Source organism: Oryctolagus cuniculus, chromosome 7, assembly GCF_051225735.1.
Source record: "Oryctolagus cuniculus isolate XC-2025 breed Fujian yellow rabbit chromosome 7, ASM5122573v1, whole genome shotgun sequence".
NCBI lineage: Eukaryota > Metazoa > Chordata > Mammalia > Lagomorpha > Leporidae > Oryctolagus > Oryctolagus cuniculus.
The window spans coordinates 61458531-61486379 of record NC_142873.1 but is presented as its reverse complement, the minus strand read 5'-3'; the positions used below and the strand labels follow the sequence as shown (position 1 = coordinate 61486379).

The 27849-nt window shown below is 50.4% G+C and overlaps 1 protein-coding gene and 2 pseudogenes across 1 annotated transcript; 1 reads left to right on the top strand and 2 right to left on the bottom strand.

Moving 5' to 3' along the window:
• Window positions 1-1307: 1307 nt before the first annotated feature.
• On the bottom strand, window positions 1308-1689 carry LOC127493413 (calmodulin pseudogene; annotated as a pseudogene).
• Window positions 1690-9955: 8266 nt separating this feature from the next.
• SYPL2 (synaptophysin like 2) lies at window positions 9956-26145 on the top strand. Its single transcript, NM_001081986.1, has 6 exons — window positions 9956-10216; window positions 10399-10473; window positions 19336-19460; window positions 20505-20706; window positions 21425-21616; window positions 23512-26145. Exons 1-6 carry the CDS (start codon window positions 10163-10165, stop codon window positions 23656-23658), a joined length of 795 nt encoding a protein of 264 aa, NP_001075455.1. The 5' UTR covers window positions 9956-10162; the 3' UTR covers window positions 23659-26145.
• Window positions 17587-17748, bottom strand: LOC127493899 (U2 spliceosomal RNA; annotated as a pseudogene).
• Window positions 26146-27849: the final 1704 nt, after the last annotated feature.

Here is a 27849-nt window from a genome sequence, read left to right as displayed (position 1 = left end):
CTATCCTTGCATGATCCACAGCAATTGGTGAGCACCCCACAGTTCCAGCTGGATGCAGCACAACTAGACAAGCAAAAACGGATGAATTTTGTCATCATCAGGCTGGCCCTGCAAGAAATGCTTAAGGGACTCCTGCACTAGAAGTCAAAGGATGAGCTACCATCACGAAAACATGTGAAAGTAGGAATCTCAATGCTAGGTCAAGTACACACACACACGAAAGAAGAAACCAAGAACAATCTAATGATTCACATTTTTATTTTTACTCTTCCATGAATTATAGCTGCTATAGATTTAGTTAAGGGCTTTTTCACCTGTATTAGAAATATAGTTATGTAATTTTCTTCTTGTACTCATTAGGCTTTTTAAAAAATTATTTAATTATAATTTTTATTGGAAAACAGATACACAACTGGGAATAGATTTGAGGCAAACTGTGCCAGAAGCAGATTTTCTTTTTTCTTTTTTTTTTTTTTTGACAGGCAGAGTGGACAGTGAGAGAGAGAGAGAGAGAGAGAGAAAGGTCTTCCTTTGCCGTTGGTTCACCCTCCAATGGCCGCCGCGGCCGGCGCGCTGCGGCCGGCGCACCGCGCTGATCCGATGGCAGGAGCCAGGAGCCAGGTGCTTTTCCTGGTCTCCCATGGGGTGCAGGGCCCAAGCACCTGGGCCATCCTCCACTGCACTCCCTGGCCACAGCAGAGGGCTGGCCTGGAAGAGGGGCAACCGGGACAGAATCCGGCGCCCTGACCGGGACTAGAACCCAGTGTGCCGGCGCTGCAAGGCGGAGGATTAGCCTAGTGAGCTGCGGCGCCGGCCCAGAAGCAGATTTTCTTTAAGTGGTTAAACAAAGGTTAAAAAACTAATAGCAATAAAACAGGCTTTTTCCAGTATAGGAACAAAAATATTAAAAAAAAAAAAAGTGTAAAAGTTCCTGGATAATACACCCATCTTGCAATAGTGAAACTTTTAAGTACGTGTTGTTGATTATCCATTGTTGACTATCCGTAGTCAACTCCATACTTCAACAACAACATGCTGACACTCCCTAAAGAAAACTATGTTTATAAGGGCATAACCCAGATGTTCGTCCCATTTAGCTCCATCTAAGTTCAGATGTGTAGAAGGGCTTAGATCTTTCCAGAGTAAGCCACATGCAACATGGTAGTTGATAAATTTCTAAAATAAGGTTTCAGGACAATGACAGCAAGATAAGGAAGAAAACACAGAGGAATGAAGTTCTAATTACTGTAATGCTTTTTTTTTTTTTTTTTTTTTTTTTTTTGCCAGTAGTCGCAAACCGTTTATAGATGGGTGACAAAGAAAAGGCAAATAAAGGAATGTAACACATTCTGTACAATGTCTTCACTTTGCTGTCATGGTCAGTGAAAACTCTTTGTAGCGTACTTGACTATCACCATCAGTGTCCACTTCCCTGAGCAGTTCATCAGCCTGGTCACCTGGTCACTCCCTCCCAGGTTTGTCATCACATGGCGCAGCTCTGCTGCACTCATGGAGCCATTGCCGTCCTTGTCAAACACACGGAACACTTCTCTGATGTCTTCTTCAATGTCTGCGACTTTCGTTTTCCTTCCTGTCATAGTCAGAAGTTCAGGGAAGTGTGCCATTACCACCTTCTCTAATCATGTCCTGTGACTCTGCTTCTGTGGGAATCTTCCCAGGAGACCTCATCACAGTTCCCAATTCCTTTGTTGTTAGAGTTGCGGCAACATCCATGTCAGATAGTGGGAAAGCTGGCCGGCGCCGCGGCTCACTAGGCTAATCCTCTGCCTTGCGGCGCCGGCACACGGGGTTCTAGCCCTGGTCAGGGCACCGGATTCTGTCCTGGTTGCCCCTCTTCCAGGCCAACTCTCTGCTGTGCCCCGGGAAGGCAGTGGAGGATGGCCCAAGTACTTGGGCCCTGCACCCCATGGGAGACCAGGATAAGTACCTGGCTCCTGCCATCGGATCAGCACAGTGTGCTGGCCGCAGCGCACCGGCCGCGGCGGCCATTGGAGGGTGAACCAACGGCAAAGGAAGACCTTTCTCTCTGTCTCTCTGTCTCACTGTCCACTCTGCCTGTCAAAAAAAAAAAAAAAAAAAAAAGATAGTGGAAAAGCTTCTTTAGGGGCCAGCAATGTGGCTCAGCCTGCAACGTCAGTGTCCCATATGGGTACTGGTCAAGTTCTGGCAGCTCTGGGAAAGCAACAGAGGATGGCCCAAGTGCTTGGGCCTCTGCAACCATGTGAGGGACCAGGAAGAAGCTCCTGGCTCCTGGTTTTGGACCAGCTCGGCTCCAGCCATTGCGGCCATTTCATTTAGGGATGAACCAGTGGATTTTTTTTATTTATAGTAGGTTTCTTCTTTATTTTCTGAGAAAACATGCTATTGTACTGTTATTCTTTCAATGCTCAGTGGAGGAGTCGGTGTGTGGTACATCAGGTTGAACCACCACTTGCAATGTCTGCATCCCATGTCGGAGAGCCAGTTCAAATCCTGCCTACTCTGCTTCCAATCCGGCTTCCTGATAATGCAGCTGGGAAGACAGTGGAAGGGCCCCTGTCACCCAAAGGGGAGATCAGGATGCACTCCTGGCCCCTGGCTTTGGCCAAGCCCAGCCCTGGCTATTGCAACCATTTAGAGAGTGAACCAGCAGATGGAAGGTTCTCTGTCTCTCTCTCTCTGTCCCACCCCTCCCTCCTTCCCTCTCTCTGTCACTCTTTCCAAAAAATAAATCGATCTAAAAATAAATAATTATTTAGTAGAATTCACCATTAAACTTTTTAGACCTTTAGTTATCTCTTGGGAAAGATGTTAAAATGTATATAATTTCTCAAATACATATAAATCTATCAATTTTTTTCTTTTCAATTTTCAATGTCAATTTTTAGAATTTGTGGTTTCTGGGGCCAGTGTTGTGGCATAGTAGGTCAAGCCACCATCTGCAATGCCAGCATCCAATATGGGGCTGGTTCATGTCCTGGCTGCTCCATTTCTGATATAGCTCCCTGCTAATGGCCTGAGAAGAGCATTGGAAAATGATGCAAATACTTGGGCCCCTGCTACTCATATGGGAGACCTGGAAGAAGCTCCTGGCTCCTGGGTTCGGCCAGGCCCAGTCCTGGCTGTGTGTCCCTCTGGGGAGTGTACCAGTGGATAGAAGAGCTCTCTCTGTCTTTCCCTGTCTCTGTAACTCTGACTTACCAATAAATAAATCTTTTTAAAAAATAATTTGTGTCTTTGAAGAAATACATTGTTTCACATAAATTGCCAAAGTGGTTTGCATAAAAGTAATAAAAGTATTTGGTGTCCTTTTTAAAAATTAGAACAGACCTACCCTATGACCCAGAAATCCCACTACTGGGAACATACCCAGAAGGTCTTGAAAGTGGTCTGTTGGGCCAGCGCTGCGGCTCACTAGGCTAATCCTCTGCCTGCAGCGTCGGCACCCAAGGTTCTAGTCCCAGTTGGGGCGCCGGTTCTGTCCCGGTTGCTCCTCTTCCAGTCCAGCTCTCTGCTTTGGTTCAGGAGGGCAGTGGAGGATGGCCCAAGTGCTTGGTCCCTGCACCCTCATGGAAATCCAGGAGGAAGCACCTGGCTCTTGGCTTTGGATCGGCACAGCATGCCGGCCATAGCGGCCATTTGAGGGGTGAACCAACAGAAGGAAGACCTTTCTCTCTGTCTCTCTCTCTCTCACTGTCTAACTCTGCCTGTCCAAAAAAAAAAAAAAAAAAAGTGGTCTGTTGAAGAGACTTCTGCACTCCAAGTTTATGGCAGCACTATTCATAATAAGTGAGCTATGGAACAATTATGGATCCGCCAACAGAAGAACAGATAAAGGAATGTAGTAAACATACCTTATGACTGAAGATGTCATTCATGACAATATGACTGAACCTAGAGGACATTAAGTTAAGTGAAATAATTCAGGCACAAAATGACAAATCATGATCTAACTCATATGCGGAATCTAAAAAAATTTGATCTCACAGAAGTTGAAGATAAAATAGTGGTTACTAGAGAGTGGAAAGGGGAGGAAGCAGTAGATAATGGGGAATAGGAAGAGATTAGTCAGTGGATATGATGTTACAGCTAGGTAGGAGGCATCTGCTCCAGTGTTCTATTGCATAGCAGGATGATTAGAGTTAGCATAATATAAAATAACTCATTCTGTATTTCAAAATAGAAGAGATAATCTTTAATATTTTCACCACAAAGAAATGATAGATGTCTGAGGTCATGGATATGCACTTATTCTATTTTGATCATTATGAGATGATCAATGGGCTGTATCAAAACAGCCCATTGAACCCCAAAATATGTACAATTTTATGTCACTCAAAAATATAATAAAACAGCAAATAAATAAGTAAATAAATGAAATAATACTATTCATAATGGCTCCCAAAAAATTAAAAAACAAGGTATAAACCCACTAGAATATGATCTGCATGCTTAAAACTGAAACATGCTTATGAAAGAAGTCAAATATCTAAATAAACGGAGAGATATACCATGTTCATGATGCAAAAGGATGAACTATTTAAAAAGTTGGAAAATTTAGCCAGCACTTTGGCTTGGTAGGCTAAGCCTTCACCTGCGGCGCTGGCATCCCATATGGGCACCTGTTCATGTCCAGCTGCTCATCTTCTGAACCAGCTCTCCACTAATTGATTGGGAAAGCAGTGGAGGATGGCCCAAGTGCTTGGGTCTCTGCACCCATATGGGACACCCAGAAAAATCTCTTGGCTCTTGGCTTTTTTTTTTTTTTTTTTTTTTGACAGGCAGAGTGGACAGTGAGAGAGAGAGACAGAGAGAAAGGTCTTCCTTTGCCGTTGGTTCACCCTCCAATGGCTGCCGCGGCCGGTGCGCTGTGGCCGGCGCACCGCGCTGATCCGATGGCAGGAGCCAGGTGCTTGTCCTGGTCTCCCATGGGGTGCAGGGTCCAAGGACTTGGGCCATCCTCCACTGCACTCCCTGGCCACAGCAGAGAGCTGGCCTGGAAGAGGGGTAACCGGGACAGAATCCGGTGCCCCAACCGGGACCAGAACCTGGTGTGCCGGCGCCGCAAGGCGGAGGATTAGCCTAGTGAGCTGCGGCGCTGGCCAACAAAGGACTTTTAATAAGACTATATAAAGAATTCTGAAGACTCAATAGTAAGAAAGAGACATCCAGCTTTAAAGTGGGCAAAAGATTTGAGCAAATCATCAAAGAAGACACACATGACAAGCACACTAAAAGGTTTGTAACATTATTTAACATTATTATTTAACATTAGTAACCACTGGAGAAATGCAAATGAAAACACTGATGTGTACCACTACAAGGCTTGAATGGTTAAAAACTAAACTAAGCTAAATTCTGGAGAAGATGTAAAGCAATTGAAGTCCATTGTTGATGGGAATTGAAAGTGGTATAATTAGTTGGGAAATAGTTTGGTAGCTTCAAATAAAACTAAGCATACATTTATGTGTGATGTAGGAATCCCATTTCTGAATATTTACTCTAGAAATAAAAATGTAGACCCATACAAAGACCTCTACAAGAATATTCATGATGAAGGAGGCCGGCGCCAAGGCTCACTTGGTTAATCCTCTGCCTGTGGCTCTGGCATCCCATATGGGTGCCGGGTTCTAGTCCTGGTTGCTCCTCTTCCAGTCCAGCTCTCTGCTGTGGCCCGAGAAGGCAGTGGAGGATGGCCCAAGTGCTTGGGCCCCTGCACCTGCGTGGGAGACCAGGAAGAAGCTCCTGGATCCTGGCTTCGGATCGGCGCAGTGCACTGGCCATAGTGGCCATTTGGGGAGTGAACCAACAGAAGGAAGATCTCTCTCTCTCTCTCTCTCTGTCTAACTCTGTCAAAAAAAAAAAAAAAAAAGAATGTTCATGATGGCTCTACACATACCAGCAAAAAACATAAACAAAAGCAAAAACAAAAAAATATACCTCTGCAGGTGAATGAATAAATAAACTATGATGGATCATGTTGTATGATGATACTCTGCAACAAAAATGAGCAAGCTACTGATATGTGCAACCATATGGATGCATTTCTTTCTCTCTTTTTTCTTTCTTCCTTCCTTTTTTTTTTTTTTTTTTTTTTTTTTTTTTTGACAGGCAGAGTTAGACAGTGAGAGAGAGAGAGACAGAGAGAAAGGTCTTCCTTTGGTTGGTTCACCCCCCAAATGGCCGCTACGGCCGGCAAGCTGCTCTGATCTGAAGCCAGGAATCAGGTGCTTCCTCCTGGTCTCCCATGTGGGTGCAGGGCCCAAGTACTTGTGCCATCCTCCACTGCTTTCCCGGGCCACAGCAGAGAGCTGGACTGGAAGAGGAGCAATCGGGACAGAACCGGCGCCCCAACTGGGACTAGAACCCAGGGTGCCAGCGCCACAGGCGGAGGATTAGCCTAGTGAGCCACAGCTCCAGCCTGGATGCATTTCAAAAACTATGCTAAGTGAAAGAAGCCAGACAGAACATTGTACATATTGCATAAATCCATTAATTTAAAATTCTAGAAAAAAGCAAAACTAATTTATAATGAGAGAAAGCAGATCAGTGGTTGCCTGGGGATTTACTGAAGAATGGCAGCAGGAAGCTCTTGAAATGATGGACATTTTATTTTTAAAAAAGTTATTTATTTATTTATTTATTTAGAGGAGAGAAACAGAGAGCGAGAGCGAGAGAGACGATAGAAACAGAAAAAGCTCCTAACAGCTGGCTTACTGTCCAAAAAGGCTGAGGCTGGATCAGGCCCAAGCCAGGAGCCAGGAGCTCAACCAAGTCTTCCACATGGATGCCAGGGAACCAACTATGTGAGCCATCATCTGTTGTCTCCCATTTCCTGTTAGCAGGACCCTGGAATCAGATGCAGACCTAGAACTCAAATCCAGGCACTCCAGCACTCCAGCACTTGTCAAATGCTGCCCCAATTCTGAATCTTGATTGTAGTGGTGGTTGTATGGGTATATACATTTGTTAATTCAAAGTTTATAACATTCACATCTTAGGACCTAACCAGCCCATTTTGGGAATATAGCGATGCTGATCAAACTGATGGTAGAGACATATTAGTAAATTATCAAATCCATTCAATGTGTCTACTAAGGAGTGTCTTCCCTGAGTCTGAAGCTTCAGGCCCCCTGACTTGCACAACTTCTTCCAAGGCTTGGTTACTAAACTTATATTCAAACTGTTGTGTTGTTTTTGTCTCTCTCTTTTTAAAAAAGATTTATTTATTTACTTGAAAGGCGGATTACAGAGAGAGGAGAGACACAAAGAAGAGAGATCTTCTATCTACAGATTCATTCCCCAAATGGCTGCAAGGACCAGGGCTGCGCCAGCCCAAAGCCACGAGCCAGGAGCTTCATTCAGATCTCCCACATGACTGCAGGGACCCAAACACTTGGGCCATCTTCCACTGCTTTCTCAGGCGCATCAGCAGGGAGCTGGATCAGAAGTGGAGCAGCTGGGGCTTGAACCAAGTGCCCATACGGGATGTCCTCATCTCAGACAGCTTTAATCTACTACGCCACAATGCCAGCTCCTGTTGTGTTCTTTTTCTAAAGCGGGTTCCTTAACTGTTATTTGTAGGCTCTAGCCCCTGAAGACTAGAATTTTTTTTAATTAAGTGGGATAGGAAACATGACTGTATTTTGAGCAATTTTTGTTTTAGCTTACTTAATGGATCAGGTTAAAAAAACAATTTTTCCTGGATTTGGTTAAACACACACATACACAAAAGTTGCAAGTTCAGTGCCGTGCAAAAACCCATGCACATGTACACAAGACATATACATATGGGGTGAGTGCTTGGCATAGCAGTTAAGACACCACCTGGCATAACCAAATGCTGTGCAGCTGTGCCTGGGTTCCGTTCCTGGCTGCTTCTTCCTTCTTCCTTCTAATGCATACCCTGGGGGCAGCAGCGAGACCTTTTCACCCATGTGGGAGACCCAGATTGTATGTATTCCCAGCTCCTGGCTTCAGCCTAGCTGAGTCCTGGCTGTCAAGGGCATTTGGGGAGTAAAACAGTGTATGTGGAACAATCTCTGTGCATGTCTCTCTCTCTACCTTCTGTCTTTCAAACAAAACAAATACATTTTTAAAAGTAAAAGTTTTTTTTAAAGAAAGAGATGTGTACACACTCAGTACAGCACTGTTTGTAAGAGTGAATATTCAGAAGCAACCTAAATGTTCAGCGATGGGAGAATAAATATCCTGTAGTCCGTGTGTGCAGTGGAAATCTATACAGCTAAAATGAAAGAAAGCAAGCTCCATGCAAAAGGCAAGATGACTCTCATACACACAACATTAAGCAAAAAAGGCAAGCTGAATAGGGTTACCTAAAGCATGATATTACTTTGATAAAGGTTAAAATAGTTTTAAAAACAATGCTATGTCTGATGAGTTTCAATGTATTGCTTGTAGATAAATCACATACTAAGAGTCTGCAAAAAATTAACAAGAAAATGCAGATGAAAAACTATGCATGATTTTCAAACTTTCTTCACCAAAGTAAACTTAACTTTTAATTCGTTTTCGTGAACTTCACATATAGAAAAAGAATTAAAACATGCATGGGGCTACTAGAAAAGTAATTCAAGACAGAACAGTGGTTATCTCTGAGGCCAAAGGAGGCAGGGTACACACAGGCTCGAATTTTACATGAAATTTTCATTCATTTTCTAAAGAATAGATATGAGGCAAAGAAATGTGGAGATATTTAACAAAGCTGGTTAGTGGGTACCTGGATTTTTGCTACTTTATTCAGATTGTTTTCTGACTGCGTTGTATTCTGTATGAGTATTGTTCTAGTCATTGGGAGTATGGATTATTTCATATTTGTGTAGTGTGGGCCTTCACCTGTTGAGTGAAAGTGATGGCCTTATGAACTAAGTGCCACAGAAATTATTAACCCGATTTCATAGACAGGAATCTAAAAAAGCAGAACGATTTCCTAACAGCTGGACTGGGACTCGGCCGTTTCTTGTTTTGCCCAGATTTGCTTGAAACCCACCGGAGAGCTTTCCCTCAAGCGCCGGTGACCCGATGGCTGCCCGAGGGGTCTGCACCACCCACCCCAGCCTTGGTAAAGCCCCTGAGCTTTGCCGGGAGGAGCTGTGCAGATACCAGCCCGGGAGTTCTGGAGCGCTTGGGGGCCCCAGCGCTGCCTTCCACTGGCTGGATGCGGACGCAGACGCCCGCCACCAGCCAGCGCAGCCCCGACTGCCGCTGACCGGCGGACTCCGTGTCTTTATATTCTCATACAACACTCTTTCATATCCACGACTTCTCACTCGGCGCTCCGGCCGTTCACTTTCCGAATAGAGACCTATTTAAGGTTGATCAAAATGCAGCAAAGTCCAATTTGCTCGCCCCACACTCCCATCCCTCAAAGACTTTATTCTCTCTTGCCTGTAAACTTTCACGCAAACGGCGGCGGCCGTCGGAAATGAAGCTTGGCGCTTTTTAAATCGCCAACGCGCAGATACCTTTCGTTGCTAAAGATTTTTTTAAAGACCTATCTGGGGGGACTGAGATGCGCAGTGCATGGCCCTTTTCGTCTGCGCTGACTCGCGAGCAGTCTGGAAGCCGGTGGCGTGGTAATCGGAAGCTTAAGAACTTTATTTCGGCGCTGAGGGGTACGGTACCGAAGGGAAGAAGAGCGCAGGGCAGCTCCGAAGCCCGGCAAGTCCAGGGAGACCGTGCGGCGCGCCAAGCTAAGGGCTGCGACTTTCCGGCGGGCACCGGTCCCGGACGTCTCGAGCTAAGAACCCGAGCCCCCTCGCGGCACAGCTGCCCGCAGAGGCCACAGGTCCCTTTAAGGCGCCCAGCGAGCGGAGAAAAGGGAGCGCAGGGGGCGGGAGGAGGGCTCGCGAGCGCGCGCCACGTGACTCGGCGGCCAAGTGCGCTGGGGAGTTTGACAGGAGTTTGAATCGGCCTCGGGGGCTTTCTGCAGCCGGCGGGGCAGAGCAGTGGCCGCAGCCCGGGCGAGCGCGAGCAGCAGCGCCCCCCGCGACCCATCCAGACAGCCTGGATCCCGGCCCGCCGACGGCCACCCAGCTCGCTTCCCCAGCCGCGGGCCAGCAGCCCCCAACCCCACCGCGGCCGCAGCCCCCGCGCGAGGGAGCCGAGCCCCTACTCTGTGCCCACACCCCACGGCTCCAGCATGTCCTCGACGGAGAGCCCCAGTCGCGCGGCGGACAAGTCGCCGCGCCAGCAGGTACCGTGCGCGCCCCCGGGCTCTTTCGCCGCCCCCTTGGCACCCTCCGGGTCTGGCCTGACCCTTGGGCAGTCCGGAGCTCGACCCCGGGGGGGAGTGGGTGGAGGGAACGAGCGCCCTCCCCGGCCCCCGACCCCCGACCCCGCCACCGCCGTGACGCGCCGCGGGCTCTGTCTCTGCAGGTGGACCGCCTGCTCGAGGGGTTGCGCTGGCGGCGGCTGGAGGAGCCGCTGGGCTTCATCAAAGTCCTCCAGTGGGTAAGTCTCTGTCCCGGCCCCGGGCTATTTCGGGAACCTGGGCTGTGACGCTGACCCAAAGCAATGTGGCCCGGTGGGGGCTGGGGAGGTGCTTCGGCCGGGCCTCGGCGGAAGGGTGGGGGGCGGCGACAGGTGGGCGGGGGAGGGGCGGGCTGGGGCAGCTTCTGCGGCACTTGGTGGCAGGAGGGTGAGGAGCAAGGCATGCGGAGTCCCGGATTCGGTCCTTCTATGTGCAAGGAGCCTTTGCCCAGGGCGCTCACATTTCACTCGGGCGAGAGGACCCGGGTGTAACCTTTCCAGAACTCTGATCCTGCACATACCACTCCTGGGTGGCAGGGGGGAGGGAGGGGGTGGAGGACGAGGAGGACGAGGTCCGCTCCTCACCAGGAGGGAAGCTGCAGAGGGCAAAGGAGCGAGGAGGCGGGCTGTGGAAACCACCTTGCCCCCAAAACCTCTAGGATGTAGGGGACCCTGGGGGTGGTCTCAGAGAACAGGCCCCCAGCTTAGGGTTCCCTTGGTTCCCTTGGGTGAATGAATGAAGCTCATGGCTCTAGGTTTAAATACATGGGAAAAAATTAAGAGAAAAAAAAAAATCACCACACAGACATGGCTAAACTAATAGTGTGTGGAATAAAACAGAACACTGAACTGGAGCCCTAAGTCCTACACCTGGACCAGCCTTTCCTGGCTGTGTGACCTTCAACAAGTTGCTTCTCTGGGCTTCATTTTGCAATGTCAGTCAAATGCTGGTCCCACCATCCCTAGGGTCCTGTGATGATTTCAGTCCATTGGTGTGCTAGAATATGGACCTATGGTAGACGTGCCCTGTGACCTTGAAAAGAATCACAGGCCCAGGTCCTCAGTTTCCCCTGACATGGGCTGGCAGAAATGCCATCTTGTACTTTCATTGGTCCTTTGAGACTCTGGTATGTGGTGTAAATTAGGAATGTGGACAGGTGCAGTCACATTTTCAAATCATGAAGACTTGTTGGGGATCATTTAATGCACCATTACAGAAGAGATTTTCAGGTAGACCAATGGTGTGCAAATAATTAATGTGCTCTCAGCACAGGATTCAACCAGGGAATTAGTTACGGTTAATAGTGAGCAGGATTGAGATCTAAAGGGCTTTGAACTCACTGGAGTCGGGAGTTAGCTCTGTGTCACCAACTTCTAAATCATAGTTTGGATGAGAATCCTCAAATCTGGAATTTAGGGGCAATAGCACAATTGGATTATCTCTGGATATGTGCAAGATCTGGCTGGGGCTGCCAGCCAGCCTGGGGCGCTCCCAAGTGCGAACTCTGGGGGCCGGTGGGGACTTTCCGCTGTCCTTACTCCCTCAAGAGCTGTGGGACCTGCTGCTGCTGAAGCTCCTTCCTCCTTCCACCCCGCAACGTACCAGATGGGGCCATATAAGGCTGATCTTAAGGCTCCCCATAACTGGCACCCGGGACCAGGAAAGCTACGTGTGCAGTCCAGAGGAGCAGCACCTCTGAGATGTGAGATTACAGTTTTATCATTAAACTCAGCAAAACAGATCTAATGGAAGTTGGAGACAGAGCATCAAGGGATGAGCCAAACAGTGAGGTTTTTAGACTATAGACTGTTCTTCCCTGCGGAGAGCCTCAAAAAGCTGCCTCCTTCAATCCTGCTAGCCACTACCCCCACCCCTGCCGGCCACCTGCAACGTTTCTTTAAGAGCTGCACAGAGCAATGCCTAGGGCAGTGACCCAGTCTGCTCCCAGGGTCGGTGCCCATGCCCTGTGAACTAAGAGCTGTCTGACTTTTACGATCCTCAGCTTCTTAGAGAAGGGGTTATGCAAAACAGAGACCCCTTTTTTTTTATCAGGGGCTGGGGGCTAAACTCCAAACTCAGTCTGAATTCACCAGGTGGCATCGTAAGGAGACAGGACTTGCCTTTGCTGCCGTTCTGGGTGGCCTGAATTCAGGGCGTGAGTTTCACGGTCTGGAGCTTCTGAAAGTAAGCTCACATGAAAGCACATGGAAGCAGCACCGGAAATGATAGTGGAAATGTCACTTGGATTTTCCACCTATTTCTAACTAGAGAAGGACCAAAAAAAAAAAAAAAAAAAAAAAAAAGGCTCCATAAATCATGCAGTTATTGTTATAGTAAATGAAAAAATTTGTTATCATTGTTACCAAAAATCAAACATTTTACTGGAACCTTTGGAGAAGAAAGTAATGTTATTCTTTTTATTTGTCAGGAATTTGTTTAGAGTATCTATTTTTTAAAAAACTTTTTATTTATTTTGTAAAGCAAAGCACAGGAAGATAGCAATAGAGATAAAGAGAGGGGATGGGGAGAGATATCTTGCACCTGCTGATTTACTTCCCAAATTCCCACAACAGCCAGGACTGGGCCAGGCCAAAGTTAGGAGACAGAAACTCCATTTCAGTCTCCCACGTGAGTGGCAGGAACCCAAGACCTAGAACTATCTCCTGCTTCCCCCTAAACTGTGCATTAGCAAGAAGCTGGATTGGAGACAGAGCGGGGACCTGAACCTGGGCACCTTTCTATGGGTTGTGAGCATCCCAAGTGGTATCTTAACTACAGTACCAAAACACCCACCTGTGTTTTTAAAATTTCAACTCAATTCTGGAGCCTCACTAAGTCTGCACTGAAGTAGAAAAGTAACCTGGGTATGGACAAGTTATTGGAAAATTAGTTTAAAAAAAAAAAAGAAAAGGAAAGGAAATGCCAGACTTTGAGATCAGATGGACTTGGTTTAAGCTCAGTCACTTCTGCTTTCTAGCCCTGGAACAGTGGGTAAGTGATGGCATCTTCATGGGCCTCAGCTTCCTCACCTGTTGATGGGGTAAGACCTATTTCATTGGCTCACTGGGAGGAGGACAGGAGGTAGTATTTTTAAAGCCCAGAGCATTCAGCAAGACTACGGTGAGCCTGGCACTGCAGGAAGTATTCAGTGAGTGTTGTTCCCTGTCCCTCCTATTCCTGAATCTCTCCCTTCAAAACTTTTCCCCTTTGCACACTGTCCAACTGGACTTGCCCTTTGCAGAGATGGTTTGAATGCCACTGCCAAGTCCTCAGTTTGAGGGTAAGGATGAAAGAATTGCTGAGTGGCTCCATCATTTTTCCCATTTACCTACAAATCAATCATCCTACCTTTAAGTGGGTGTACCCTCTTGGTCAATAACACACCTTCGGTGTGCCAAAGTCACATATTTGATCTGGAATCTCTGTAATGAAAATCCTCTCTTTCAGGAAGTTGGGGTGGGGGAGGTGTTGAAAGAGCTGATTGTAGGAGTAGGATTTGGGCAGAGAACTTACCTCTCTGGTCCCTACACTAACTGGTGGTGACACAGATTTATCCCAGTAACCAAGTCAGCACCAAAGTAGAGCCTCAGGCTTAAGCTGGCAAGCTTATTCATTTTTTTAAAAATATCTATTTATTTATTTGAAAGGCAGAGTTACAGAGAGGCAGAGGCAGAGAGAGAGTCTTCCATATGCTGATCCATTCCCCAGATGGCCTCAACAGCCAGAGTTGAACCGATCCGAAGTCAGGAGACAGGAGCTTCTTCCAGGCCTCCCACATGGGTGCAGGGGCCAAGGACTAGGGCCATCCTCTACTGCTTTCCCAGGCCATAGCAGAGAGCTAGATTGGAAGTAGAGCAACTGGGACTTGAACCTGCGCCCATATGGGATGCCAGTACTGCAGCTGTGGCTTTACCTGCTACATCATAGCATCAGCCATGGCAAGGTTATTCTGACATCTTTGCAGAGGAGATTCCAAGGGAGAAGGAGGGGGAGGTGGAGGGCAGAGTGTGGCCAGCATTGTCCCCAGCAGGGTAAGTGCAGCTGGTTCCAGAACCCCAGAAATCCCTGGTCTCAGGACCTCCAGCTGTCCTTGGCTGCTGCTGTTCTCGATGAAGAAACATTTCTCATCTCAGAGGCTTGTAGCTGGTGCAAGGCATGTTTTCCCACGCTCTCTCCGGTGGCTCAGTCACCAGGCACAGTTAGGGAAGAAAGCAAATCTGGTGCTGAAAGGTGAAGGGTTAGGCACCAAGGGAGGGGCCTGGTGAGGGTGCCTTTCTCTGTTCCGGCAACCCAGGGCACATTTGCTCCTTGTACCTGTAGAGATCTCTTCTTTAGCCTCAATAACTCTGATGCAGGGTGTGTGTTTGTCTTGTTTTTTAAAGATTATTTATTTGAAAGAGAGAGGCAGACAGAGAGAAAGAGAGAGAGATCTTCCATCTGCTGGTTCACTCCCCAGATGGTAGCAATGGCCAGAGCTGGGATGATGATATGAAGCCAGCTTCTTCTGGGTCTCCCAAGTGGGTGCAGAGGCCCAAGGACTTGAATCCTCCTCCGCTGTTTTCCCAGGCGCATTAGCAGGGAGCCAGATCAAAGTAGAGCAGCCAGGACTTGAACTGGCACTCATATGAGATGCCGGCACTGCAGGCGGCAGCTTTACCTGCTGCACCACAGTGCCAGCCTGTTTGTTTTAACACCACACTCCAGGTCTTCTTTATCTTCCTATTTATAGCACCTGGCACAAGGTAGATGCTTGATAGGTATTGAATTAATGAATGAATGAAGAGGCAAAAGCACAGGATGGGAACTCAGAAGATGTGAATTCTGAGCCTGGCTCTCTCATTAGCTAGATGTGACTTTGGGAAAGTCACTTACTCTTTGGGGACTTCAGTTTTTATCTCAGTGAAATGAAGCCTTTGGGTTTGATCATCACAGAGATCCTTGTTCTGCTGCTCTCCAAACCTGTGCAAGTCTCCTCACTTATCCCATTGTCCACAGTTGTAGCAAACTGTGTGTCATCCAGCACCATCTGGGTGGGGGCCGGCGCTGTGGCGTAGCAGGTTAAGCCACAGCCTGCAGTGTCAGCATCTCATATGGGTGCCGGTTCGGGACCCAGCTGCTCCACTTCTGATCTAGCTTTCTGCTGTGGGCTGGAAAAGCAGTAGAGGATGGCCCAAGTCCTTGGGCCCCTGCACTTGTATGGGAGACCCAGAGGAGGCTACTGGCTCCTGGCTCCTGGCTTCAGATCAGCCCAGCTCTGGCCGTCCCGGTCATTTGGGGAGTGAACCAGTGGATGGAAGACCTCTCTCTCTCTCTCTCTCTCTCTCTTTCTCTCCCTCCCTCCCTCCCTCCTTCTCTCTCAGTGTAACTCTGACTTTCAAAGTAATAAATAAATCTTAAAAAATATATTCTGGCAAAGGGTTATCCTGTAAGATGTTTAGAGAATTTGGTTTTTAAAGAATCAGACTATAGGGGCTGGCTCTGTGGCGCAGCAGGTTAACGCCCTGGCCTGAAGTGCCGGCATCCCATATGGGCGCCGGTTCTAGTCCCGGCTGCTCCTCTTCTGATCCAGCTCACTGCCTGTGGGAAAGCAGTAGAAGATGGACCAAGTCCCTGGGCCCCTGCACCCATGTGGGAGACCCAGAAGAAGCTCCTGGCTCCTGCCTTCGGATCTGCACAGCTCCGGCTGTTGCAGTCATTTGGGGAGTGAACCATCAGATGGAAGACCTCTCTCTGTCTCTCCTCTCTCTCTGTGTAACTCTGACTTTCAAATTAATAAGTCTTTTAAAAAAAGAAAAGAGGCCGGCGCCGTGGCTCACTAGGCTAATCCTCCGCCTAGCAGCGCCGGCGCACCGGTTCTAGTCCCGGTTGGGGCGCCGGATTCTGTCCCGGTTGCCCCTCTTCCAGGCCAGCTCTCTGCTGTGGCCAGGGAGTGCAGTGGAGGATGGCCCAGGTGCTTGGGCCCTGCACCCCATGGGAGACCAGGAAAAGCACCTGGCTCCTGGCTCCTGCCATCGGATCAGCGCGGTGCGCCGGCTGCAGCGCGCCGGCCGCGGTGGCCATTGGAGGGTGAACCAACGGCAAAGGAAGACCTTTCTCTCTGTCTCTCTCTCTCACTGTCCACTCTGCCTGTCAAAAAATAAAAAAAAAATTATTAAAAAAAAAAGAAAGAAAAGAATCAGACTGGAAGAGAATAGAGTTAATATTTAAGTTCCTGTGGACATATTTTTCCCTTTGAGGAATCAGAGAGCAGGGTTCAGGATTTTTAGAACCCCAAGGTCATCATTTAAACATAACAGTACTTCCAGTGATGGTGGGAAAATTCTGTACTCTGTGCTTTCCAGCATAGTACCTGCTAGCTACATGTGGCTGTGTGCACTTGAAATGTGGTTAGTGTGACTGACAACTGAATTCTTAGTCTAATTTAACCTAAATTAATTTAAATTTAAGTGGTGATGCTTAGCTGCTGGCTATCCTTTTAGATAGTGCAGCTCTAGAGTAGGAGCTCCATGAGGACAGAGAATGTTTTTCTCTTTCTCTCTGTCTTTAAAATTTATTTGAAAGGCAGAGTTACAGAGAGAGAAGGAAAGACAGAGAGAGACAGAGATCTTCCATCTGCTGTTTCACGCCCCAGATGGCTGGGCCAGGCAGAAGCCAGGAGCCAGGAACTTCTTCTGGGTCTCCCACGTGCTTGGCAGGGGCCCAAGCACTTGGGCCATCCTTCACTGCTCTTCCCAGGCCATTAGCAGGGAGCTGGACTAGAAATGGAGCAGCCGGGACACGAACCAGCGCCTCTATGGGATGACAGCGATATAGGCAGCAGCTTAACCCTCTATGACACAGTGCATCCCTTTTATCTGTTTATGTAGTGCTAACTAATAGTGCGTGGAAAGTGCTCAGTGGGTAGTCACTGCTCAGTAGCTGGCATCTCTCTGTGGGCTGCCTGACAGGAGAGTGCTGGCACAGAGGCGGCTCCATAACTGACCAGTCCCTGCCCCCAAACCAGGAATAGAAAATCTGCTTTCTTAGGGCACTTGGAAGGAGCCATTTACTAACTGCCAGTGCGTACAAATATATCCACCTGTGTTGCCCTCCCTGGAATGGGACATCCTAATTACCCCCCTGTTCTGGGCACCAGAAGCTAAAGGAATAAAGAAACCCCTAAGAGGAGTCAGCCAGCCGAGGAGCCGGTGAGGCGTGGAGAACTACCGTGAGGGAGGGCTGTGGAAGTTCCCCCCTTAGGCCCAGGAGGCAGCTTGGAGAATGTAAGCAGTGATGAGGCAGAGGCTTCCAGGGACTTCCTTCCAACTCTGTCAAGACGGTGAGAAAACCAGGCTCTACTGCAGCTTCCAACACTTCATTTAACTCAGGTTACTTAAGCAGTGGAGAGAGAGCATACCCTCTCCTTTCCTGGATGTATTTTAAACTGCTAAGAACAGATCCTACACTTGATCTCAGCCAAAAGGCTGAGAAGCAATTCCTGGATGTATTTTAAAATGGAGACAATTCTCATGTGTGTGGTAAAGACCTCCCCACGGCAACCTTTAGAGAGAGGTCAGTGGCTCCAGCACGGAGATGTGCCAGGCCAGGCAATGCAAGGCGGACACCACCCAGGGCCAGAACACAGCTGTTGGCAAGCCCAGCCAAGAGCTCGCTGATAGTATCACCCTCAGAGAGTGAGAGAATTCCAGAGCTGGAAAAGGCCCCCGATGATAACCTCCAAACTCCTCATTTTACTGATGATGAGACCAACACTGCAAGAGCAGAGTCATCCGTCTAATTAGTGGCAGGGCCAGAACTAGAACCCGGACTTCCAGACTTCTAACCCAGGTCTCTTTTGAATGCACAACACTAACAAGTATTAGCAAAATAACATGCATACAACTCTATTCTAGACTCTGGGTGCATGGCTGGCATGTAGACTAGCTGACATCTGGGGGCTTAATATCCAAGACACCCAGTCACAGACAAGCACACACACACACACACACACACAAATGAACAATTAACAGAATAAGCTCCTTGCTTAACAAGTATGATTACATCATGTACAAGCCAAAGGAGCCCAGGGCTGAGCAGACGATGTGGGAGGGTACGAGATGCCAATTTCTCACCTCCTTTTCTAACCAAAGTGTGTTTCCCAGAAAGAAATTTAAAAATCACAGGATGAAGACATTTTATTTCGCTCGAGACAGCAGGTGTAGTGAAACGTGATGAAAGGTGGAGAAGAAAACAATTCAGGGGATCAGAAACACCTCTGGTTCTTAACACCGAGAATGGCAGCATCAACAGATTACAAAGGGAAATACCAGTGGGGTAAGAGTGGAGGCTGATAAGGCAAGTGGTGGAAGGTGCGTCTCCCTGGGCTTGAGCCACAACTGTCAGCACCAGCCCAGCCAGCACTGCCGGCTGGGAGGAAATGTACTTTTAGAGGAAGAATTAGGCCGTCGGTACCATGGGATGGCAGCCTGGCCCCTCTGGACGCTTGGTGGATGTTGTCCCCTTCTCGCTATACCATTCTTGCGGGGAGACAGGAGACCACAGGGGACCACCAAGGTTATGATAGACTCAATGACTGGTTCAGTGGGGAAATGAAAAGCATTCCAGCCATGCCTAGTGGAGGTTAGTTCTTGTTTCTGAAGGTGCCTCTCTCTTGAGGAGGAAATTCAAGTCTAGCTGTGAGCTAGAGGTTTCCAAAAGTCTGAATAGCAGAGGTTTTGGGTGGTCATCAGCTCAAGGAGGCTACCTAGGGTCCGCAGTGGCCTGCCTAGTGGGGAGACCTGGAAACTGTGCACTTCCTTTCTCTTCATCTCCTTCTCAAACAGCACTCAAAGTCAACCTAATTCATCTGGCTATTTGGTCTAGCACCCAATGCAGTGAACACATCTCCCTGAGGCTGGAAGACAAATGGAAGCCATAGGTCCCTCTCCAGGAGGAACATGATAAAAGGGAATCCTGACCCTCCCCCACCCTCCATGCCTGCACCTGCTGGGAGTCAGGGGGCGGTTCTTCACCTTGGCCAACTGAAGCCTTCTGACTCTCAAAGGGGCTTCACTCTCTCTCAGCTCTTTGCTATTTTCGCCTTCGGGTCCTGCGGTTCCTACAGCGGGGAGACAGGAGCAATGGTTCGCTGCAACAACGAAGCCAAGGATGTGAGCTCCATCATTGTTTTGTTCGGCTATCCCTTCAGGTGAGCAGGAACTGGTTCTTACCCAGCACAGCCTCTCGCACTGAATTGGCAGGGCCTGTGTGGTCTCCTCCTCCTCCTCCAGAAACCTAAAGACCACTTGTTGTGTGCTACCCCAGATTCAGATAGCACAAGATTGGGGCCTTTTCTGCCTGGTAGCAGTTTCAGACACACTGATCAGAGAAAGACATGGGGGGAAACAGATAGGTTATTGTTCCAGCCCATAGACAAGCACTAGCAGGTGACAATGGCTCCCACAGAAAGAGCCCAGGCAGTTTGGGATGGAGACTTACAGGAGGCTGGGCAGGTTGTGTAGGTCTTCGTGACCCTCAGCCGCCTCCTCTCTGTGAGAGGGTAAGGAAGGCTCTGTGTATTTAGCTCCTTAATAGTTGATGTGGGATGCTTAGCTGGTACCACCAGAGTGTAAGGAGGCACGCCTTGACTAGGAGGCAGAGGAGAATTCTCTTTCTTGGGTATCTGGAAACTGAGGGAGTGGGGAGTCCAAGAGGGAAGAGGAGGATGGGGATGGGGCTCACCTTTTCAGAAAATTCTAGACTCAGGCCTCAGGTTTAACCCACTGTTTCTTGTATATAACAGGCTGTGTTTTTCTCTTCATTTAGTGCAACATAATCTAGTTTGGGAGCCTACATAAGGCCGGGGAATGGGTAGTTTCAACCTGAACTTGGCCACTGTGGGCCAAGCTTTCCCAGGGAGATAGAATGAAGCTGACCTACCTAGTTGCTTGGCTACCAGAAATAGATGGACTTTACATTTTGTGCCCTAAGAGTCCTTGGAGATGCAGGGGTGCCATATTTGGGCAAGGGAGTGAGTGTGGGGTGATGGTTATTGGGGAGGACGTAGGGTTCCTCTGGAATCTCAGGGAAGTTTCTGTCTGGATTGTAAGGTTCCTTCAGTCCCAGCCCTCCCTACACAACCCCTTTCTTGGTCCCATAAGAGCCCCAGCACGAGGCCTAGCACAGGACTGCCCCTGGGGCAGGCCGAGGGAGGAGCGCCTGGGCTCAGGACAGCCACTCGTGTTTCCTGCAGGTTGCACCGGATTGAGTATGAGATGCCTCTCTGTGACGACGACTCGTCCTCCAAGACCATGCACCTCATGGGGGACTTCTCCGCCCCGGCTGAGTTCTTCGTGACCCTCGGCATCTTCTCCTTCTTCTATACCATGGCTGCACTCGTCGTCTACCTGCGTTTCCACAAGCTCTACACAGAGAACAAGCGCTTCCCGCTGGTGGTGAGTGAGCAAGCGCCCCCAGGAATGGGCGAAGCTGCTGAGGAGGTGCCGGGGGCTGGGGTCAGAAGCAACACGGTGGCCTTGCTGGGTCCCTGACACATGTGTGGAGCCTCTGCCTTCAACCTCCCGTCGCTTGCTCCTGCTCACTGGAGGCTCCCTAGTAGCACGGACTGCCTGGGTTCAAATCCCACCTCTGTCCCCTGCTAGCTGTGTGACCTTGGGTAAGTTACTTGGCCTCTCTCAACCTCAGGCTCCTCATACCATGGAATGGAGATGTAGTAAGAATCCATGGAAAGGGTCTGCTGTATAGTTAACCTCAGCACATGTGAGCTCCCGTTATTCATGCTAGGTGGAAGATGTGCCAGAGGGGGCCCCGTTGTCTGCTGCCCTCCGCCACTGCTGAGGGCTGAGCAGAGGACAAGTTGAGAGGCATGAGTGGGGAGTTTGAGCCACGTGAGTTTGACAGTGAGGCTAGCTGGGTACTTTGTGACCTGACTTTGAGTTCAGAGGACACAGGCAAGGAGTACCTGCGTGGCAGGGTTCCTTTGGTGGTACTGACCACATTTTCCACGACAGTCTGGGTCCCCTGGGGCTCTAGGGTTGGAGAAGAGGGGAAGAGGCAGTTGTCCCCAGACCCCAGGATGGCAAGAGGAAAAGAGGCGGAGACTCGGCCGAGTGGGGCCTCTCTGAGTGCATTTCCCATCCCCTCTGCCCCCAGGACTTCTGTGTGACTGTCTCCTTCACCTTCTTCTGGCTGGTAGCTGCAGCTGCCTGGGGCAAAGGCCTGACCGACGTCAAGGGGGCCACGCGGCCATCCAGCCTGACGGCAGCCATGTCCGTGTGCCATGGAGAGGAAGCTGTGTGCAGTGCCGGGGCCACACCCTCCATGGGACTGGCCAACATCTCTGTGGTGAGACCCTGAGGCCAGCGACACGATCTGGGGGAGGCAGCACTATCACAGCTGCTCAGGCTGGTCCCAGATAGCAGGTTCTGAGAGGCACAGAGGCGTCCCCAGTGTTGGTGTCCCTTGGGCCTGATGCTGGCTGCTGGTGCCTGGCTGACATGGAGAAGACATCTTGGGATGAAGGGAACTGGAGAGCCACTCTGTCTCCCAGTTCCCACCACGCTGTCTGTGTGGCTGCCAGCCGCTCCTGCTGTCCATGTCCCGTGATGTGTGTGTGTGCCCACATGAGCATGTGAATAGGGCCAGGGTGGGGCTGAAGCTGGGAGCAGACCCCGAGTGAGTGAGAAGGGACTCATTATCACTTGGCCCTCCTGAGGGGAAAGGGGCTTTGTGGCAATGGTGGGTCCAGCTGGAATACACATGTTTGATTATGTGCTAAAATGCTGTGTCCATGTCAACTGAGAAATAGCTGAGGCTATGAGCTTCTCAGTTGCACCCTGTCATCCCAGCTGCCTCAGCCTGGCTCTGCAAATACCTTAGGCTTTTCCAAACCCCACAACTGAGATGTTTAGTGGTTATATATTGGAGAGCTTTCTGAAACTTACTGGAACCTTGCTGACAGGTTCCCTCCCCAACACCAACATTTTATTATAAAAAGTTTCACACTTACAGCAAAGTTGAAAGCATTTTTTTAAAGTTTTTTTTTTTAAGATTTATTTATTTATTTCAGAGGCAGAGTTATAGAGAGACAGAGAGAGGTCTTCCATCTGCTGGTTCACTCCCCAAATGTTCGCAACAGGTGGAGCTGGGCTGATCTGAGGCCAGGAGCCAGGAGCTTCTTCCAGGTCTCCCACATGGTTGGCAGGGGCCCAAGCGCTTGGGCCATCCTCCACTGCCTTCCCAGGCCATCAGCAGGGAGCTGGATATGAAGTGGAACAGCCCGGACTCGAACCAGCACCCATATGGGATGCCGGCACCACAGGCAGGTGCATAACCTACTACACCACAGCACCAGCCCCTGAAAGATTTATGTATTTATTTGAAAGGTATAAAAAATTACAGACAGAGAGGGAGAGACAGAGAAAGGTCTTCCATCTTCTGGTTCACTCCCCAAATGGCCGCAACGCTGGGCTGATCAGAAGCAAGGAGCCAGGAGTTTCCTTTGGGTCTCTCATGTGGGTGCAGGGGCCCAAGCATGTGGGCCATCTTCCACTGCTTTCCCAGGTCATTAGCAGGGAGTTGGATTCCAAGTGGATCAGCCAGGACTTGAACCATATGGGATGCTGGCGCTGCAGATAGAGGCTTAACCTACTACGCCACAGCGCTGGCCCCAAGTTAAAAGCATTTTACAGTGGACACCCACATACTTACCACCTAGACTGTACTTTTAACACTTTACAAGCCGTTTCATCACATCTTATTCCTAGTGTACTTCAAAATTAATTGCAGGCATCACTACACTTCCCCTCTTTACTTCCTGCTATTCTGTTTTTTAAATATTTTGAATGACTATGTAAATTTACTGCAGGCTGGGTCCCTGCTCCTAGGAGAGGGACACCTCGGGACAGTGCCGGCCATACCCACCCTCTGAAGGTGCTCCCAACAGGGCTCCATAGGTGCAGTGGGAAGCTCTCCTGGCTCCCACCTCTTGGCTCCTCGCTGTGCCTATTGCATGATGGTCATTCCAGGGCCAGATTCTGCTAGTGACCAAGAGCACATTCCTGGGCAGACTAACACGTTCCCCAGAGAACCGCCTAATGGGTGATGGCTTTGACCCCTGCCTCTATATCCAGCTTTCTGCTTCTTTAGTCTCTCCAGCCCTCTGTGTGCCCCTCTTCCCCATCCCTGTCCCCCTGATGCCCTCCGTGCCATTCTCACAAACTCCCCTGATGTCTTTGCAGCTCTTCGGCTTTATCAACTTCTTCCTGTGGGCCGGGAACTGTTGGTTTGTGTTCAAGGAGACCCCATGGCATGGACAGGGCCAGGACCAGGGCCAGGGCCCCAGCCAGGAAAGCGCAGCCGAGCAGGGAGCAGTGGAGAAGCAGTAAGCAACCCCCACCTGGCTACTCCCGAACTGGACAGCACCTCTTCACCACCTCCGGCTTCCAGGACCTCCCTCTTCCTCCTCCTCCACTTCCCCTCCCCCATCAGTCTGGGATGGGCAGGCATCAGCTGGTGGAAACCTGAGCAGCCTTCCCATGGCTTCCTATCCCTTCTCTCGCTGGAGCCCCAGATGGCAGGAGCTCAGTGCTTCTTGTGAATGGCCTGGATCCAGGTATCTTACCTGGGTCTCACCTGGACCCTCATAGCCTCAGTCTACCAGCTACTGCTGCAGGTGAGGGTTGGGGCAGGAAACCAGAGGCCCGAGACTGGCTCAGCAGCTCCTTTCTGTCTTTCCAAATGTAGTGGGGGAGGGGAGCACGGCTGGCAGCCTTCCCCCTGGTCCCCTGTGGCCAGGTGGCCACTGTGGTTGGGTGGCCCCCTCACAGGCAGCCATCTGGTCTCTGTGCCTGATCCCTAGTCAGCCCAGAGCTCAGCGGGCTTCCACTCTGTTCTCTGCTGTCTGCAGAGTCCACCCCATGTGGACCAGGGAGGCAGTCTGGCCTAGCAAACAGCCCTTTCCAGGGTCCTGATGAGGTCCTCGCTCAGCTGGGATCAGGTAAATTGCAACCTGAACTAAAGCCAAGAAAACTGCTGGCAGAATCAGCTTCTTGGAGCCCCTCAGCCCCCGCCCCCTAGGCTGGGGCACTTCCCACCAACACTGTCAGCTATACTCACTCTGGAAACTCCGTCCCTCCCCCCTACCCAGTCCTCCCTCCTGGGCTGTATCACACCTGTGACACTAGGTGAGGGGGCTGGGAGCAGCCTCACTTCAGTGCCCCCACACCCACTACCTCCCCCTCCCCATCCTTCTCCCTTCCCCAGCCTCTTGGATGTGAGGCATTTGAGATCCTCTCTGAAGACGGTTGGGGCCTGCCTTTCATTCCTGCGGGGCCAGAAGGGGGCTTTTGCAAGGCCCAAAGGACCATCAGGAGGCCAAGTTGCCCCAGAGCCCCAGGACGTGGATGTGTGGGCCCACTTCTTCCTTCCTCTCTGCCCCTGCTCCTTCCACGACTCCTTCTCATCTTTACCAAAGGATGCGTCCTGTCCCCTTGCCCTCCCATTCCGCCCTCTTCCTCTTTCCTCCCAGTCGCCATCCCCTCCCCAGTCCAGGGCAGGCCGATGCTATTGGTGCTTCTTCACTTCGGGACCCAGCTCCGTATTTGTCTTCAGTGCGTCTCCTCTTCCTGACCTCCTTCAGTCCCTCTCGACGCCCCCAAGCTCTGGGAGCCGGGGCTGGCTGGGTGAGGGCCATCTGCCTCCCACCCAGCTCAAAATGCTCCATCCGACTTGGCCACAGGGCTGCTGGCAGAAAGATGAAAAGAATCCAGCCATTTTCCAATCCCATGCCAATTGGCCCATTTAGTATCCCAAAGGTGAATGTGCCCTGTGCCAGTCTTTCCTCAGGGCGCAGCCAACCCCCTTCAGCTTCCTCCCTCCCTGGATGCCATCCACAGTAACATGTGCATTACTGGGGTACCCAGAGGTCTGGCCCACCACGTCCTCTTTGGATCAGAGTTTGGGTCGGGGGGAATGTGAGATTTACACCCCCAAAGGCTCCGGAGTCCCTTGGTGGAAGAATTAGGATGTTGGTTTTGTGTTTTAGGTTGTGGGGAAGGGGTCTGAGGAGCAGAAAGGCGATGAGGTGAGAATATTCTGAAACTCACTCTCTCTGTCCGTCCTGAGCTGTCCCCATGGTTACTCAAGGACAAGGGGGGACGGTTTTGCCAACAGCTCCATAGAACAAAGGGGTGACCTTCACTTTCTTTCAGGCCAGCCCCTGGGGGTGGTCCGTGAGCAGCTTCTGACGAACTTTGTTTGGATTCTGTGTCTGTATTTGTAATTTATTTGAAATATGATGGATAAAGTAGTCTCAATCGGGGGCCACGGTTAGCAGCTATAGTCCCCTTCAACTAGGGAACTGGGGGGCGGGGATCTGCTCCTGCCGAGGACCCCAGCCCAGGCCTCTCGCCGGAGCACAGAAGCCTCCTCTGCTTCTGCCGTGTTCTCAGCTGGGAGCCTCCATTCTGGCTGTCTCCCTCTCCACAGCACCCTGGGAGGAAAGGCCACTTCACCTCATTACCTCCAGAGGGCTGGGCTGTCCTCACAGGACTTCTGTCCCCTCCAACCAGGGCTGGCATTGCCATTTTGCCTAGTGGGGCCTGAGGTAGGAGACGGTGTCTGGTTTCTCCAGCTGCTGCAGGAGGCCAGGCAGGGCACTTGCTGTTTGCCCTAGTGAACCCTGACCCTGCCAGGGAGCCACCCAGGACCTCTCCTGGCCACAGATTCCCTCCAACGTCATGGTCATCGGTCTCCTACGTTGGGGATTGCAGATGGGGTGGGGGGAGAATGTTGCATGTCGTTTTCTGGTGCTTGTTATTACACATTTGAATAAACAGTGCTGCGAGCATTTGCCACAGAGGAGCCGAGACTGCAGACCTTCTGGGGATTTTTTTTTCTCTTCCTCTCCCTTGCTTTACATTCTTGGACAAATATCAGCATTTCCACTGAGACGTCATTCTGCTCCCTTCCATTCTGCACTCCAAAGCAACAGAGTCTGCTGGCTGAGCAGTTGTTCCTGGCAGGCCCCAGTCTGGTGACATCTCCTCTTTCGGTGGCACCCAATTAGTCCAAAGTAACTGGGACTCATTAGCAAATCTGGAGCAAACTCAAAAGGCGAGACATAGTGGCTTCCACATTGCTGTTTCCATGTGCTCTCCTACCATCTGTGACCCAAACAAGCTTCCTGTCAGGAGTCGAGGGCCATATGCTTCACTCTCTTAACTACAAGGTTCTTGCTGAACAGACCTGCACCGCTGTCTCCCTTCAGCCAGCCAGCCACATGCTAGTGTACATCCCTGAGAGAAAAAACACGCAGGCACGTTTTTACATTCACTTTCCCCAGGCTTCCGGAACCCCTAGTGAGCTCCTATGGGTCTCCTGTTAATCCTTACCCTCAGAGATTATCCTTAAAGGACTGAAAGCTTCCCTGGATGAAAAGGAGGAGGAAAAGAAAAGAAAAGAAAAAAAGCCTGAGGTCTCCAAGACACAGACCTTGATTTATTTGCTCCCAAACTTGGTTCCCCCTTAGCTGAAGGGAGGAATATAGGGGGAGATGGGAGGAGGTGAGGGGAAAAAGATTTGCATTACTTTTCTGATGCGATTAGGGCAGGGGAGAGGAGGCAGGCTTTCTTGTGTGAAGGTGGGAAGAAATGTTACCAGCTGAGAAAAAAAAGAGGTGGGTAATTCAGGTACGCTGTCCAGGCCTTAGCAAGGAAAATGACCGATCTGAAGAGAAATCTCCCTCTCCGAGGGTTTGGAAGCAACGGCCTTTCCAGCAGGAAAATATTCATTAGAAAAAGAAGCCAAAGTGATGGATGGAGTCCGGGTGCAGACAGGGTTTGGGAAGAGGCGGTACGGATTATCGATCGCAGTTCTTGGGAGGAGAGAGCCGGATCGGCAGAGACGCAGCAAACGCCAGCAGCCTCGGGGCCACCCCGGTTCCGGGGCTGGCTCTGGCTCGAAGATACCCTTCTGTCATTCTGACAGGTGATCCTGATCGGCTCAGCTAGGTCCTCCCGAACCCAGACAACGCCACTCCGACCCCCGGCTCCGCATCGGGCCAGCGTGGGTTCCACACAGAGGAGGCACGACACGGGAGCGAGGCCCTCCCCCATCCAACCCCCGTGTCCTTCAGCACCTCCTACAGACTCCCTCCCCTTGCCCTTCTGATTCACAGCGCCCACCTCCCTGCACCTACCCTATTCGAGCTACAGGGGAGCACCGTTGCTTCGTGGCTGCCAGCCCCGGAAGGGGCGCCAGCCAGCAGGGGGACGCACGGCTTAGAGGGGGCGTCTTGGGCAGAGAGGGGTTTGGGGCTGGGGTGTGTGTGCAGCGGGCTTGGGAGAGTGGGCTGGTGGCACAAAGAATGTGTGCACAAGGGTCAGGAGAGGAGATCGTGGTGCTTGGGTCTTCTCTTTTCGCCCTGCAAGCGTTCATTTCGGAAGGTCGCTCGCCGCAGGCTCCGTAGGCAAGCCGCGGCTCCGCCAAGACCACATTTCCCAGAAGGCTATGCGGGAAGGCGGGGCGGGGCAGGCAACCTGTGTTGCGCCTGCGCACAGAGCGAGCTGGAAAGGTAG